Genomic DNA, 18056 nt, shown 5'->3' on the forward strand with positions numbered 1-18056 from the left:
TCTTGCAGCAATGTGTACTTTGATGACTATTTAGGGGAAATGCTTATAAAAGCCCAGCAATGAGGAAAATATCAAACTTCATCATTACAAGCCTTCCACCCTGCCCTTAGTCATTAACCTTCCATCACCCAAAGTAATACAAAGGCTTTTACAAATTAGTAAACATAATAGTATAAATTATTCTACAGCATGTATATTTTTTTGTGTGGATTTTGTGCTTCAGTACTATTTTATACACACACACACACACACACACACACAAGTTTCTGTTATATACATACTTAGTTCTGTAATCAATGAGTTAAATATATGTACATTCAACTTGATTGGACACTACCTGACCTATTCCTACAGTGGTCAAGCTAATTTATACTCCTGTGATACGTATATAAAATATTTAGTTCCTTTTTTTTGCTGACCCTGTATTGATAATTTTACTTACAGTAAATTCAGCTACCACAGTGCATCCCAGCTGCTCTGGATCAGGTTGTGAAAGGTCTCATGCTTTCCCCTTAAATTTGTCACAGCTTTGGTATCCCAGCCCAAACTTACAAAGTCCCTTCAAGTCACTCCAGGAATCTTACTGTAATGTGCACTTCTGCCTCCACTATGCTTCAATTGCCACAGTCGTCATTCTACTCTCTTTGCTGTGATTCCATGTCAGAGATATTGGCTATCTATAATTATGATCTACTATTTATTGATTTCTAACAGATTACCTGACTGGAACTTATTAATTCTTTAAATGCCTGTGATATGCTTGCCTGGGCAATGCTATGTCAGACAAGGTTTATTAATGTAGCTTGGAAACTCCACTAACTTAGTACAAACCACTTCACATATAAGACTATAATCTTTGTGTGCTCTTGCCGATTAAAGGCCAAAACTGGGCTTCATCACTCCCAAAGAAGAACACAATCTAGGCCTTAAGTTCATGTTTTCTCTGCCTGCTTAATCTTTATAAATAAAATGTAAATAACAGCCTAGCTACATGACATGATGATATAAAGATTAAATATGGTTGCATCAATAAATGGTCTAGTACACAGGGTACCATCAGTGGCTATGAGTTATTATTCATATACTTGATGGAGAATGCATGTTCTCTTCATTTAACAGGCAAAGAACTGGACACATAGAAAGTAAGAATTGGCTGCATCATATTGCTTACACACTAAAAATGGGCTGTTCACCCACAGCAACATTTGACATAAATATCTTCATAAAATCACAAGAACAATGTTAACCACCTAGAGCTTTGTGGAAAGTTAACAGAGTGCTTTTCACGGATTGTAAGCTGAGATCATTAGAACTCCTTGAGAGAGGTTCTATTCCATGCACCTTGTTCTACTTTTGCTATATGCAATGCCCGGAGTCTTTAACAAGCTTTCCACAAACGCCATCTACTCTAATTCTACATTTAGACCAATGAGAATGATAGAAATCATGACGAATTTATATGTTCAAAATTATTTTTGTTCTTTTTTTAAATGAATTTTTGCTAGATATATTTCTTTTTTTACATTTCAAATGTTATTCCCTTTCCCGGTTTCCTGTCCATAAGCCCCCCCTTCCCTCCCCTCCCCCATATGGGTGTTCCCCACTTCCACCACTCCTTATACACCCCCACCCTGGCCAACATTCACCGGCACTGGAGGTACAACCTTGGCAGGACCAAGGGCTTCCTCCTCCCCTGGTGCCCCAACAAGGCTATTCTCTGCCACATATGCAGTTGGAGCCCTGGGTCAGTCCATGTATAGTCTTTTGGTAGTGGTTTAGTCCCTGGAAGCTCTGGTTGGTTGGCATTGTTGCTTTTATGGGGTTGCAAACTCCTTCAGCTCTTTCAATCCTTCCTCTAATCCTCAACCCAAAGGAGGTCCCGTTCTCAGTTCAGTGGCTTGCTGCTAGCATTGACCTCTGTACAGGACATGCTCTGGATGTGTCTCTCAGGAGAGATCTATATCCAGTCTCAGGATGCATTTTTAGCTTCAACAATCTTATCCACTTTTGGTGGCTGTATATATATGGGCCACATGTGGGGCAGGCTCTGAATGACCGTTCCTTTAATCTCTTGTCTGAACTTTGCCTCCATATCCCCTCCTATGGATATTTCTGTTCTCCCTTTTATGAAGGAGTAGAAGCATCCACATTTTGGTCATCCTTCTACTTGAGCTTCCTGTGGTGTACAGATTGAATCTTGGGTAATTTGAGCTTTTAGGCTAATGTCCACTTATCAAAGAGTGCATACCAAGTGTGTTTTTCTGTGATTGGGTTAACTCACTCAGGATGATATTTTCTAGTTCATTCCATTTGCCTATGAATTTCATGAAGTCATTTTTTTTGATAGCCGAGTAGAACTAGATGCTCCAACATACAACAAAGACACATGCTCCACTATGTTCATAGCAGCCTTATTTATAATATTTCTGGCTATTATAAGCTGGAAAAAACCCCAGCTGCCCTTCAACAGAAGAATGGATTAAAAAAATGTGGTACATCTACACAATGTTCTTTAGTTTTTAATAACTCGCTTCTATGTTTTACAAGTGCTATTCATTTATTGCCTTAATAAGCTTTTACATTTCCTTTAAAATTTTTAATTATGTATACATATGTGTTGGCACATGCAAATGAATGTATCTGTTTTTGAAGTCCCTAAAGGATATTGAATTCCTCTGAATTTGTAGTTCCATGTAGTTATCTGTAAATCACATAATGTGGGTGTTTGCAACTGAACTTGTGTTCCCTTAAAGAATTGAAAGTATTTTTAACTGCTGAGCCACCTCTTCAGCCCCAATATTATATTGCTTTTTTAAAAGACCATTGTTCTAAAAAAAAATCATAGCCTGGAAAAGCATGTTAGTCTCATCCTTTCATAGAGATATTGAAAGTTGCCTCTCAAAAATTTCTCAGAAGACAACAAAAATATGTTCACTACAGTTCAATTCATAGAACCTCTGTCACTTGTTGAGTAGTAGGATAGTGGTCACAGGTAGTCATCAGCGACAGGGTTTAATTTTAGTTAACAAATCAGTAAGCTGTAGGCAACTTGCCTTTATAACTTAGACTAGAGTTCATTTATCATTATGTCATACTTTCTAGAAGGTTTCCTTTAGTCAAATTGGAAACAGAGAAATAAGTCTACACCAGAAATACCCAGACTTGTAATAGGATCAGATCTAAGACCCTTGACTTAATGAAATCAATAAACATTTAGTAGATGTCCAATATGTACTAGGAACTGGGGATTACAAAGCTATAGAAGCTATTTTCTTTGACCTTGAGATGTGCACCACATAATGGGACAGCAAAATGTATAAGCCACTAATTAGAAGGAAGGAGAGGAAGTCTGCAAGGAAGTTGTTCGCAAGGTAGACAGCATGAAAGGAGAGAGGCAGTCAGTCACATTCATTTCATGAGTAAATATCAAAGGATTGGACAGGTTGGGCATTCGGACCTTTTGGATTTTCCAGAAGGTAATTTTCACAATGGAAAATAGATCACCTTTTTAAACTTCCAAGATTCTCCAAAGTACTGCTAATTAACAATGATTATATGAAAAACTCATCCATGATAAATCGCACAGTGAGTGAGATAATGTATCAGCCATGAATAGTTTTTTCTTCTTTTTTCTTTTCTAAATCAAATCCCAGAAGAAGAGCTGGCAGAATACAAGCCAGTGCTGTACAACAATGGAAGGTGCTTCGAAAATTTAAGAGCAGATGGATTCGACAACATTCTTTTCATCTTCTAGACCTCTATCAACATTACTGAACTCTTTCCTTCACAAGAGTGCTTGTGGTTCTAAAAGAGAAGGACATCCACAGCTACACAGAGTACTACATAGTCTTAAAGATGACTTCCCTACCTGACATCTGCAGGGTCTTCTGTGACGAGTACATCAGTCTTGCAACTTGCCAGGGGGTTGATGGACAGCTCCACCGGTGGAACCACGAAGCTTTTGCTGACCGGAAGCCAGAGGCCTTGGCCCAAGCTGAAAGTAGACCTGCAATGTAAGAGTTTCCATTGGGGAACTCCCCGGGAAGCAAAGAGTAAAAGAAAAGGGGGGCCCTCTTCCCCTCCCTTATAGGGCATTTTCTTATCTTTCCACCCAACTTGAATTCTCTATATTCTCTAAGGCACAGCATTAGCTGGATTTGCTCATATTCAGATGTTTGCTTTTCAAGTTTATTCATCATTCAGCTCTTGCACTACATTGTCCTGCTTGTTATCCTCTCATGAGTAATGAGTGGACACTGAAGACAGGGACTACTGCAGCTTTTCTTGCCTGCAATGCCAATATACAGCAGGAGTTCCATAAAGTGTCAGAAGGAGCAGTCGGGCACAGAGGGTAAGAATGTGGACTCTAAGCCAACATTTCATCACCTGGTTCTGCTACTTAATGCAGTGTGTGCCTTTATCTGGTTAAATTTAGAAGTTTTCCACAGTTTCATAGAGTTGGCAAGTAGAGGTAATAGGAAGAGTGTTTGGGGTTGTAAAATATTTTTAAGTAGGTAGACGGAATAATCTGTAATGTCTTCTTTAGTTCAAGACTCTAAGTCTAGAAACCAGACAAACAGGAATCAGATTCCCATAGCAACAGGGCCATGGTGCTGCGTCAGTACCAGTGAGAGTTCTTTTATACTCAGCGAGACTCTGGATCAACATTCTAAGACTGCACAAACACACCTTCTGTCTGCCCTTTCTCCTTTCCCCAGTATCATATCCCAGTAAGACTGTCAACTCACCTGAGAATCTTTTCAGGGGCTTGCTCTCCTGTCACCAGATCATAACCCCTCTCCAGTGTTGTGTAAGGCCAAGGTCTGAGGAAATAATGCAGAAAAAGGAAGGCAAGAAGACAAGACATGGCATTAGTCAGAAGTCAGTAGGAGCCAAAGTGTTAAACAGAAGCTACACAGTAATACTTCATGGAAGCAACTGATGGAGGTGACTTTCTACATTTTAAAGGAATGACGTAGACACTTTACAGAGGACTCAACACTTTTATTAAGTTCACTTGTCTTTCTGAGTTCATGTTCAAAAACCCAATTTGTCCTCGGCATACTTATCGATTATTTCCTATTTCGGCGTATGAGTAAAGCATCAGTGCTTCATCTCTAGAAGCTTCATCAGTTATGTGCCACTAGTACTGAAGTGTGATTCAGTAGAAGAAATATGTTTCACTCTTCACTGGGATGTATGCAGAGTGGTGTGTGTGTGTGTGTGTGTGTGTGTGTGTGTGTGCGCGCGTGCGCACGCATGTGCATGTATGAGTATGTGTATAGTATGTACAGTATGCTTTGATTTATATTTAAAATAATATTTTATTAACTATTGAAGAATCTCATATAATGTATTTTGATAATATTTAACTCATCTAATCTCTACTCTCACCTCCCCACCCACCCAACTTCATGTTCTCTCTCTCCCTCTCTCTCACCCTTTCCCAAGCCATCAAGTTTAATTTGTGTTGATCAAATAGTCTTGGGTATGAGACCTGCCTGACAGAGAGATTGATCTACCAAGAGTCATACCTTTTAAGAAAATTATCAGAAGCTTTCTGCATGCAGGCTAATATCTCCTCAGCTGTGGGTGGGACCTCACGCCCACATTTCCCCATTCCATGCTGTTACTTCATCTTGCTTGACCTTGCTCAGGTCCTTTATGTAGTATCAACATTCCTGTGAGCTCATATGGGTACCTATTCTGTTGTGTCTGAAAGTTACCCTTTGTTTGTAGTAATATACTACCTCTGGCTCTCAGACTCTTTCTAGCCCCTCTTCTAGAGCCTATGGGAAGACGTTTAGAAAAGATGATCTCATTTAGGACTGCACACTATGTATTTTCTTATTCTCTGCAGAATCTAGAACAGGATGTAAATGAATATGTGTTTTACTCCCCTGAACAGAGGTCCTGTATCACTCACCCTTCACTTTGACCCCAGTCACTTCGGATACATAGATGTCTGTGGACTGGGTCAGGGGCGTAACCTTCGTGACAACTGCACTCCCCTGGAAGCAAAAAGAAAAATGATTTGATACATTACCTCTACACATATGCTCTTTCCTTCTTCCCCTTGTGTTCCTGGAAAAGTAATCAACTTACTAGTTTGGGAAAGGACTCATGAAAAAATTGTTCAGGATCCACTGAGTATTGTGGTTAATACAGAATTATGCATGTGCTCATTTCTTTGTTCAACTACTCATCTGTTCATCCAATTCATTTTGAACACATTCAACCAAAGCTCTCAGCTCTATACTACAGATACAAGGGAAAAAAGGCATTACTCAGTGACTAATGGGGTTTACAGGTTGATAAGGAAAACAGAAAATAGACAAATAGTGACAAAGGGCCCATTTTCAAAATATATGTATATATTCAATTATATATATTGATATGTATATATAGATATATGTATATAATATGATATTATATATGTATTGTACAAGTATAAGTAGAAAATTAAATGTTTTCCAATGCAATGAGCCTGCTTTTTTCCTTTGTGTCTATGGTGCCAACTCATTCAAGAAACTTTTGCTTTTCTCTTTGGAACATGTATTTCACCTATAGTTTACCTCTTTTGTTTGCTTGTTTGTTTACATTTCCTCACCTCTCCTTTTTCTCTTCTTTTTCTTCTGCTCTAATCTTGTCCTTTATCTCTTGTGTGTTTCCTTCTTTGTATCCACCTACTACCCACTACTGTACTCCTTCGTTTTTTTCGCACACCATGTCTGGGTGAACTTGTCTGAGGACCTCCAACCAGTTAACCCTGTGCGAAGTCCCCCCCCCCCTTGTTGGCTAAGTTCATTTTAGCATGCTTTGTCTATTTCCAATGTTCAGACTTCTACAACAGTTTTCAGAAGGTTCCACTAAATACTTATGACGGCTGCTCAGTGCATTTCTGAAGGTGTGAAGTTTTAAAGTTAAATTCGTTATTTTCCACCAAAGGTATACTTCTAAAATGTTGACAGATGTTATGCCAAAAATATATTCTATAAAAAATTTAGGGGATACAGTACTCTCGATGGAGTGATTCTCCATGGAAATGAGGCACACAATTCTCTCCAAACCTAATTTTGAAAAACTTGCATGGCTTGGGATAGAGCTCCATGGTAAAGCACTTGACTTAGGCTCTATTACCCATACTTACATTGAAAAAGAAGGACAATTTGGTAGTCCAACAGTATGTGGAATCATCATTCTGTGACATTCATCTCCGAAAATTTAGAAACTGCCCAGGCTTAGCCTACTGCCTAGAGAAGAATCAGTCCCCGTACTCAATCATAGTAGTCCAATGAGCAATTAACTATTATCTGTGTTTAACAAATTTCCTGGCTATTGATGTTTGACCATTCCCATCTATTGGTGAATCATAGAGATTCTGTTTGTCTTGATCCAAACTTTTCACAGCATGATGAGGGATACGCAAAATTGAACATGGATGATTTAGGGACATTTCAGTTTTAGCCTTTAATTTTTCTTAGCATTTCATATTTTGGGTGTCCTCGAAAATTAAAAAAAAAAGGAAAGGAAGAAGAAAAGAAGGAAGGAAGGGAGAGAGGGAGAGGGGAAGAGAGGGAGGGAGAGAGGGAGGGAAGGAGAGAGGAAGGAAGAGGGAGAGGGAGAGGGAGAGGGAGAGGGAGAGGGAGAGGGAGAGGGAGAGGGAGAGGGAGAGGGAGAGGGAGAGGGAGAGGGACAGAGAACAGGCTGGGAGCAAGTAGACACTGAGAAAACATATTTGAGAGTTGAGGATACTGTTAAGATTCCACAAATCAACTCTGGTACGCAGGTAGATGTATTTCAATTGGACTTCAGAAAAACAAGTCTTCTGGTCGTCCTTGTTTCATTGAAGGGGATTTCTAACCTCTAAGTAAATATGCTAACAAGCTCAACCTCTATGAAATATAAATTACGAATTAAGTCTTTAATTATTTTTACGTTTGTTTATTTATAGTGGCAGTCACAGAGAAATTGCAGGAATTAGCCAATTCTTTTGTTCAGCTATGGGATTTTGGATATTGAAATCAGGTCACCATGGTTACAGGTAGCTATCTATACCTACCATACATCCTGTAGATTGGTGTGTGTGTGTGTGTGTGTGTGTGTGTGTGTGTGTGTGTGTGTTTAAATGTTGTGTAAGCCACATAAACATGATTCTATGTAGTAACAGGCTGGAAACTCTTGCCAGAACTACTTGTTTCAGAACGTTTGTTTATCAACTAAGTTTCCTTTTTTCAACAGGGAATGTTATATATTTGACCTTCCATCAAGCATTCTTAGAGGAACAAGCAAACCTTTAACTCTTTCTATGTATTACAACATGTCTCAATCCTTTTGTGGCCAGCATCTTGCAAGCATTTGAAAAACAGTCTGGATTTCATAAATATTTGTCAGGATGAAAAGGTACTAAGAGCGTAGACTGAGTCGGAGAACAAATCAGGGAAATATTCAAAAGATGGTTGAAAGTCAGAGAAACAGAATAGAGATATCCACCTTTTCCTTTTTTGTGAGCATGTGGCAGATCATTCAGGGGTCTTCTTGCAGGCAGTTATGTTTTCTGTAAGCTTCCCGCAGCCATCAGACTCGGGGTGGTCCACTGAGTGCGTGTGTTGTATGTGTGATCTAATAAACTGGTTCTTGCAGGAGGAAAGGAAAATTGACTCAAAGGGCTGAGAGCCTTGAATTTGGAGAGCAGTTATTTACCAGTGGGGGAGGGTAAGGACTTGCTAATGATGTGTTAAAATGCAACAGACCCTTCATGAAATATTCACCACTTTAAACATGTCTAATATTAAAGATTAAAAGTCCCGGGATTTGTCCTCGAGACTCCCAAAACTGATTTATGATCTGCCAAAAGACACAGACCTCGTGATTCATAGCGAGGTAAAACATAGCGTGATTTTAGCGGAGGTAAAACAGTTACTCTTAGCAAAGGGAAAGGGAGTCGTGCTACAGTGAGCAAGGAGAGAGCTCCTTTGGTTTCTCCTAGCCTCTCAGTGATCCTTTGGTAAAGGGCTTTGCTCATTCACCCTGCCCATGTCTACCGGGGAATCATTGTGACAGTGAGAAGTTTGTTCAGTGAAAGGGCACAGCTATATTTTTCTCTTTCCTCCTGGTGTGCTTACTAAACAACTTTTCCTTGATTCAGATGGATCATTAATTACTGTCACTCACTATACAACAAATATGTATCTCGCAAATGAGAAGCAGCCACCCCAGGGGCTTCCATGGAGCTGCCTAGAGAATAGGAAGTAGGCAGAAGGCAAAGCCCCCAGGGTTGGGAGCAGGCAGACAGACCAGATTTTAATGCTGTCTAGTTGTGTGATTAGGGAAGCAGGGTAGTTAGAATTGGCTTTATCTCTTTGGTCTCGGTTTTTTCTCCTACACTGATAGTGAGATGACGGCAATGCCACTATCTTACAGAACAGATGAAGGTAGCGAAGAATACAGGCTGTAGCGTAGGCAGACAGGAGTCAATGGTCAACCTATTCCTTTCCTCCACTTCAGCTTTAATTCTAAGATGGCTCCTGGTAATGCCCACATAGTTTCTAAAGACACAAGTATTCTCTTCTTACTTTTTCTTCTATGGACAGTTTTTCCAGGTACAAAGTTGAAGGTTGGATTAAATGTTCATTAACTCTGAACACCAAGATTTAGATATTTGCTTTGCCTCTCCAAATCCCTAACCTCTGCTCTCTGGACAATTTGTTTCAGTCTTGGCTATGATCGCTCTTAGCAGTGGGGTGGGTGTCTCTGGCAACATCTCCATCAGTGCCATGGCTATTGGCTTTATTGACTTCCCTTTTCTATTTTGCTGATCCAGCAAATTCTCTTCTGTTTGCAACTAAAGCATTTCCTTCCTGTCAGAGGAAAAGCCTTTGATAGAAGTTAAGGGTTATTTGCTCCTTCCCTGGGTAGGTACTTTTTCCCACTGTGCCTCTGCATGACAGGCTGTCAAGAGTAGCTCTGCTGGGACACAGGTTAGCATGCTGACTGGGAACACCTGTTTACCTTTGCATCCATCATTAGTGTGAACTCCGCTTAACAGACAAAATTCACCTTCTGTTAGGGCTGCATCTCAACACCTACTATGCCACTACACCCTTGGAAGTATTTAATGACCAAATGCTAAATACAATTCATAGGAGGGAGAGTCAATTTTTTATTTGGTTGTTTTTCACATTAAACTTAATGGTTTTTAGATTTTTTCTGTTTTTTTTTTGTAATTGCAGTTTTAAATAATTGCATAATAAAGTAGACCAATAACTGATGTAGGTCAGGTTAACTGCTGAATAAATAGACAGAGGGAAGAAATGAATGAGAGAATAAATAAAGGAAGGAAGGACTAATGACCATATAAATATAATACTCATGGATTCAAGATGATTTTATTTAGAATAGCAGTGTTAAAAAAACGTTCCACTGCTGGCAGGTATTTGCCAGCAAAGCAGTCATTGTGAACTTGAACTAAGGAAATGTCCAAAATAGAATTCTATTATACGTCAGAGCAGACAAAGCCCTTAAAGACCCTTTAGTTCAGATCTTTCCACCTTCATTTTTCAGAAGAGGAAGCCAAGGTTCAGAAACTAAAGAAGTTTTGCCAAATACCTGGACTAGTCCCTGGGGTAGTCAAGGTTAGGACTAAAGGCTTTTGTCTACCAGAACTACCTGAGCACTTTAGATGGCTTGGCAGTATAATTCTTTAGTGCATATTAAAACCATTTTAAGGAAGTTTTTACCCTTTTTACTCCTCTGACATTTCTGAATTTCCTATAATAAGGATATTACATTTCCAAGCAGGTATTATAAAAAAGGTAAAATGAATTTGAAATATCCTTAAGCACATTAAAAACACACATTTGTGTGTGGTTAATAATGCAGACCTAAAAAATGTTTAATCTCTTCATTAAAGTAGTTCCCATAAGGGAATTCAATTAAGCAAATTTCCATCATGCTAGTTACGAGAACTCAGTATTGCCAGCTGCAGACGAGCTGTGTTGGCTGTGATATATTTACTCTTGCTTCTTACTTCTTACTTACAGAGCTCTCACTTCATGTAACATGCATCCTTTCTTCATAAACTCTTTTTTCTTTTTTCTTTTTTTCTTTTCTTTTCTTCTTTTTTTTTTCCTTTTTTTTTTTTTTTTTTTGGAGCTGGGGACTGAACCCAGGGCCTTGCGCTTGCTAGGCAAGTGCTCTACCACTGAGCTAAATCCCCAACCCCTCTTCATAAACTCTTATGCAGAAACAACAGAACCCTACTGTTCAGGAACAACTGGACTTTATTTTTAATCTAAAGCATTTCAAAGTGAACAGTGCTCTTCCCTTAATTACATATGGCCAATGGGTTGGTGAAGTGTTCGACCCTGGAAGATTCCTGTCCTTGATTCAAATCCTGCCTGTGCTACTAGAAGTGGTATTAACAGTTTTTCTCTCTCTGGGACCTTTTACTTACGTATAATGTGATTGAGACCAAGCATCAGCTGGGAATTTAAAGAGACAGAAGTTTTAAGTCCTTAGCATAGTCTTTGGCACATTTATTGTTGCTGAAACTATTACATATCCTTGAGTTTCTCTTGCTCCTGAGTGGGAGAGACCCATTCGAAATCTTGTTTTAGTAGAAGAAAAACAGACTGAGCACAAAGTATCGCTTTGAAAAGTTAAAGACACCACAGTTTTGTTTGTTTATTTGTTTTTTGTTTCTTAGCTATAGAGTTTGGCATGTCAAAGAGACAATCTCCATGACCCTCTCCCATCTTTCCAGAAGCCTGGTGCCACTTATCTTCCTTGCCTGCAGCATTCCCTGTAAGGAGGTACACACCGACTTGGGGCACAGCGGAAGGCTGCTGTGTTGCCTTAGGAGGATACTGGAGACGTACAATCTTTTTCATCAGCCTGGCTTTCTGACTGCCATCCTCCCTCCTAGTCATCCTCTCAGGATTCCACTTTCACTTGCTCCCAGCTCAGCCATCACTTATCCTCACAGACCAGGGAAGCTGCTGGCTGTTCACTTTCCTGTTTACTCTTTGTGTCCCTGGTACTTAGAAATGTAACTCCCTGGTGTCTCAGAGTATGGAGTAAGTCATGCTTTCCTGATATGACTGCAGCTATTATCTCTTTGCCCTGAGGCTCTGTGATCTATCCCAGAATCAAGTACAGGATCAAGTGGTAAGGAAGCAATGGCATTACTGAGGGCCAGATTGTTGCATAGAGTAATAGAATGCAAGTGACATATGTCATTGCATGCCCCTTTCTTCTGCAGTGTTCCCTGGACCATCAAGGGAGGGAGTGTAATACAGTGTTCCAATTATGGACAAGCCCTCCACTGACACTTGAGGAATGGGGCTATTTGAGGTATACTTGCAAACCTCTTACTATGGTATGTGAGTATATGTTTATGTGTATGTGCAGGTATATTCACATATAGAACTTATAAGAGGGCATTGAGTGTTCTCTTCTATCACTCTACCTATTCCTATGATGCAAGTTTTTTCTTTATTGGGGGGCTCATGTGTTTCTCACATAAGGTGAAAGCCAGCAAGTCCCAAAAAGTTTCCCATCTCTGCTCTTTTGGAGCTTGTGTTACAGATGTGAATGGGATGTTTGTTGTGTTATATTGGTGCTGGGGTCTGGATGCCAGTCCTCATGATTGTGCAGCAAATGCTCTTATTCACTGAGGCATTTCAACATCCCCTGAAGATGACTTAGTCCCAACCCTTGAGAAAAGCACAGCTTGGCTAGTAGAAGGATGAGATCAAAGGAAGGGAAATCAGAAGTTGAGAGAGTGAGAGGCAAAGGAAACTTAGGTGGGAATGTGATTATTTAAAAGGTATGAGATGATTACAGCTGCTTTCAATATAACCATTGTCATTCAAATGCCATTCAAGGATGACATTTAAAGGTGTTGTTCCCTCTGCAAATCATGTTTTCTCCATCTCCTTCAGTCTTCTCATCTGTAAACTGAGAAGGCAGAACTCACAGATCCAAAACACCCTTCGAAACATGGCCAAATTTTGACTCTCTTACACATAATCTGTTTTTGCTTTTAAATGATATAACAATTATAATTAGAGTTAAGGATAACAATGGCTATAGTGACTTCAGCTGTGAGTCTTTACCAAAAGTCTTGGAATCTCATTTTTTTTAACTATAAGTAACTCATTTCTACAGTTATAGAAAGTAGTATAAAATCAGTTCCATTCAGGATGAGCAACAGAAATAATGCAAGAACTTTGATATATGTTCTCTAATAAAGAATTGGTATTCATATCTGAATACATCTACTATGAGACATTGTGAGAGTCCTGTTATACAAATAAATATGAAGGTGATGTCCCAGATGTACTGGAACAGAAATGATTCCTACTATGGGATTTAAAACAGTCTATCTATCTATCTACAACCTATCTACCATCTATCTATCTGTCGATCTATCTATCTATCTATCTATCTATCTATCTATCTATCTATCTATCTATCTGGTTTTGCTTAACGGCAACATCTGCCCTGTTAGTGGGTCAGTAGGGATGACTGAGGTGTTTAGGAATGTGGGCTGGAGTTGATTCACTGAGAAACATGGCAGGATTAAACAGAGTATTGTTAGGTGCTCTCTATAAACTTTCTATTTAGATGTTGGTCAGGCAAATGGCTCTTCTACCTGAGGCAGGTCTCTTATTTCTTGAGATCTAGTTTCTCTATGAATGCAGAGAGCCACCTTACTGATAGATGATCAGCTTTGAACAGGTGTCTTTAACATATGCTCTTTCTTTACAATGTCAACAATATTTCAGTCTTGTTAATTTCAAAATCACTGATGACTACATTGTAAACTTGCATTTTACATGCTGACCCTCCATTTTCATTTATCTGAGACCTTCTAGGTCATTTTAATTAGTGCTTAGAGGTTATACTAGCATGGGTTGATCTGGTATGATTGATACTGGTTACGTCCTTCCTTTCTTTTTTTACCTTTGTTTTTTCTTTTTTTAAAACACGTATTCAGGTTCAAATACAATTATTCAAGGAACTTCAAAGTGATTTGACTATAATATTGAGAAGCTTGAAGGCCATGACTAAGGGGCAACTATTACCTCCTACTTACTACAGAGGGCCTTTAAGATCCTTTACCAATCCCCCAGTTGTGTTTTGACTGGCAACTTTCATAATAACTGGTGCAAAATATACTTTGATTTATGAATTTGTGCCATCCTTGCACCTGGGCCATAATAATATTCTCTTTATTGTTCTAATATTAGTATATCTGCTTCTGAAATAAGTGCAGAGATTTATTTCATTTATGTGTACATATGCTTGAAACTGTGTATGTACATTCCACACAAGTATCTGCACATGCCAGAAGAGGCTGTAGAAATTCCTGGAGCTATAGCTAAAGTCATGTGTGGGTCTCCTGAACTGGATTCTGGGAACCATATTTAAGTACTCTGTGCATAGTTTCTTGACTGCCGGGCTGTCCCTCCAGCAGCAAATTGGTATACTTCTTGGGAAAATGAGCATGCCAAACCAATTTTATTTATCGGAAGTATCATAGACAACACAATAAATAATTGTTATACTGCTGGGAACATAGGCATCCCTCGTAATAGAAATGACGTCATTATCCCTGCTGATAGCACTGAGAGCAACATAAGAGCTATGGACTAGGAGGGGCTACTGAATTTCCTCCATGATTTGATAGCCTTCCATCTCTACGGCTACAACTCCCCTCTTAAACTTCCTGCTATGCTACATGCCATTTTTTCTCCTCCTCACATAGACTTTGTTTTATACCTGTTCCAAAGTTAAAACTTCTTTATTATGCCTGTGGTTGTGATTCTTTTTACTGGTTACCTGAAGCTAGCATGGATGAGATTAGGATTTAATGATGAATCCATTCATTCTTCTATCTTCAAGTGTGGTGTGAGTTAATAAAGGTTGTGCAAAGAATCACAGAAAGGAGCCTAGAAAACTCTCTCTCTCTCTCTCTCTCTCTCTCTCTCTCTCTCATACAAACACACACACACACACACACACACACACACACACACACACACACATCTTCTAGGAGTATTTCTACAAGAATAAGATCATCATAATGGTGGAGGATGGAAAGACAGTGGAAAGGTAGTAGTAGTGTTAGAATCTCTGCATTCTTGTTTCTAGTTCATGCCTACCCTCGAATGACCCTATGAGATAGCTTCTAATGCTATCTTTTTTAAAAATTTCTTTTTTAATTGGATATTTCATTATTTGCATTTCAAATGTTATTCCCTTTCCTGGTTTCCTGTCCAGAAGCCCCCATCCCCTCCCCCACCTCTTCCTCTATAAGGGTGTTCCCCTCCAAATCCACCCCCCTTCTGCCCCTCAACATTCCCTTATACTGTGGGTCTAACCTTGGTAGGACCAAGGGCTTTTCCTCCCATTGGTGCCCAACTATCTTAAAGACAACAAAACTGATCTTAGAATGGGTTAAGTAAAGGCTTTGTCAGAAGACAAAATGATGCAAGAATGGGGAAGGCACTATTAGATCACTGAAAGCCTGGCTTCAGAGCCTGTGTTACAGTGCTGGGTTGTCCTGTTTTTCCCTTATAAAAAGCATGGGACTTTCATACCAAGCAAAGCAGAGGAAAGTCATGTAACAGAATAAACACTGTTAGTCACATTGTTTTCATGGGTCAGTGGCATACAGTCATGCTAGACTTAATTGATGCTGAGGAATCTTTGATTATTTTGGGAAATATAGGAAGCCAGAACTTTGAAATCTGTATATTCAAAAGCAGTCACATTCACATGCTCAGTGTAGGAGCAGCGAGCAGAGGTAAGGTAAGTTTAAAGAAGCCAGGCACAGGAGAGTAGGGTTTGAACTCAACAGCTTTTTGATTTTGTAAAATCACTTGCCCTGATCCAGATTCAGAGCCATAGTTTCCAAGTTAATCATCCCCACTATATTCATTCATCAAGGTGAAGAATGTTTATTCAATGCACTTCAAATATTGCCTGGACTATCCATGATTTTTGTGAGAGACATTGAGTATACAAACGTCCTTTCATGATCATGGCTTTTAGTCTTTTGATAATAACTTAAAAGAAAAGGTTATAAGATTCCTTTCCAATATCCAAATCATTTTATTGTTATCTTTCAGATATATCTTATGAGCAAGAGTTAATTCTGTTATGATTTTCAGAAGACAGAGGAAATGGAAATCCTTAGGTATTTAACTTGGCCTCAGTTTCCACAGTGAGAATTAACATAGTTAGGACTTCAATTCACATGATTATGGAACAAGAACACCACATCATGATATAAAAGATGAAAAAGATTAACACATATAAATGATCATGAAAATCCAACATGGTCATCCACTGCACATTTACCGGATCCCAAAGGCTTCGATTGAAGCAATATAGACATCAGTGATATAGGACCCCTGCGCTATTTTCCTGTACACTGCTTGGTGGTCTCCTTCAAGTTATTTCATTCCTCTGAGATTCATTATTTTCCTCTAATAGATGTGAAACAAAAACTCTTTCCTTTCCAATTCATGAGGATACTGTAAGGATAAAATACATACTTAAGCTAGTCAGAACACAGTATGATTAATAATGCAGTTGTTACATGCATGAACAAAAAAACAAAAGAACAAAGTGAAATACACAAAATATATGGAGTTAAGGGTAATCCCTCATTTTGCAAGAAGGTTTGTTCACTTCAAACAGAAGAAAGAGACCTAGGGAGTGAAAGAGACACAGGGACTTACAGATTTATTGATGTATTTTTCCCCAAAGTATCAGCAATCTTAGGAACTGTAGAATCAAATAACATGTATACAGTCAAAGCAAAAAGACTAATTTTTTTTAGTATAGAATATACCTTATTCAGGTCATGGGGAGGGGAGTTAAGGGAGTAGAGACAGGGAAAGGCAGAGAGAGAGAGAGAGAGAGAGAGAGAGAGAGAGAGAGAGAGACAGAGAGAGACAGAGAGAGACAGAGAGAGACAGAGAGAGAGACAGACAGAGAGAGAGAGAGAGAGAGAGAGAGAGAGAGAGAGAGAGAGAATGAGAGAGAGGGGGGTAGAGTCTGGCCATGAGCATGTGGAGGGGTGGGAAGGGAATGAGGAAAGAGAGGGTAAGGAGCAAGAGGAGAGAGCAAGAGCAGGAGAGCTACTATTGAGTTTTAATAGAATATTTTCTGCAAATCACCATTCCTACATGTCAAGCCCATGTCATTGATGTAACAAGACATGACAGTTGAGAAGCTGAAATCCAAGGGATTCTAAGGAACACACAAGCTTAACATTTAGCTCACCATCACATGAGGTAAATGGAGGAGCTACAGGAAGCTCTGCCGTGTCTCTACTGCCGGAGAACCTCAAAGTAACCTCCATTTCCACTGTAGGCAGATGGCAAGCACATTGTTGACTTTCCAAAGAACCCAGAGCCCTGGCTCGCACAGTCCTCGGCATCTGGAATACTGTATCATTTGACATAATATATGCACTCTGTTGAACCCACTTAATTCTTACATTGCTAATTTCAGTTTAGGCTTTATTGGTATTGGGCCTAATGTTCTCTCTTACTTTCTTGTCAAAATTTTATCTCTCATCTTATTTACACCAGTGTTTCATCTCAGATTCCCCTCTGGTATGTATGTATGTATGTATGTATGTATCTCTCTCTCTCTCTCTCTCTCTCTCTCCTTTTTATGTATTGTCTTTCTTTCTCTTTGGCTGTTTTTAATAGCACACTTGTATGAGATAAACTTGAGATATGAATCAGAGAATTAAACACTTAGAATAATGACCAAATTTTCCTTATCCACAAATAAATTTCAAAAGTCATCTACTTCAGGTGATGGTGCAAAGATTCAATAAGATACTGCACATTGAGCTACCTACAACTAGATATATAGCCACATCATATTAATTCCATATTTTCTTTCTGTGAATCCCAAATTTTCTTCCCTCCCTCACTCTCTCCTTCCCTTCATCCCTCCCTCCCTGTCCTGCACACTTCACCTCCTCTTGCTATTTACCTATTCCTCTCTCTTTACATCCCCCATCT

At 39.2% G+C, this 18056-nt stretch overlaps 1 protein-coding gene and 1 non-coding gene across 6 annotated transcripts in view; both read right to left on the minus strand.

Annotated features, from left to right (window-relative positions):
- Astn2 (astrotactin 2) overlaps positions 1-18056 on the minus strand; it is a 986452-nt gene that overhangs the window by 535374 nt on the left and 433022 nt on the right. For 3 of the 5 annotated variants that reach the window (XM_017593112.3, NM_001271363.1, XM_017593109.3), the window contains 3 exons: positions 5927-6011; positions 4749-4823; positions 3869-4006 (listed from right to left, as the gene is read on the minus strand). In XM_017593112.3, coding sequence (XP_017448601.1) covers positions 3869-4006; positions 4749-4823; positions 5927-6011 — 298 coding nt within the window. The remainder of the gene's footprint in view (positions 1-3868; positions 4007-4748; positions 4824-5926; positions 6012-18056) is intronic. The other 2 variants (XM_063287034.1, XM_017593110.3) reach the window with 1 other exon arrangement.
- Rnu6-1015 (RNA, U6 small nuclear 1015) lies at positions 14175-14281 on the minus strand. The gene has a single exon (XR_005505319.1). It is a non-coding gene; the product is annotated as a U6 spliceosomal RNA (small nuclear RNA).

The sequence above is a fragment of the Rattus norvegicus genome, chromosome 5, assembly GCF_036323735.1.
Source record: "Rattus norvegicus strain BN/NHsdMcwi chromosome 5, GRCr8, whole genome shotgun sequence".
In the NCBI taxonomy this organism is placed as follows: Eukaryota; Metazoa; Chordata; class Mammalia; order Rodentia; family Muridae; genus Rattus; species Rattus norvegicus.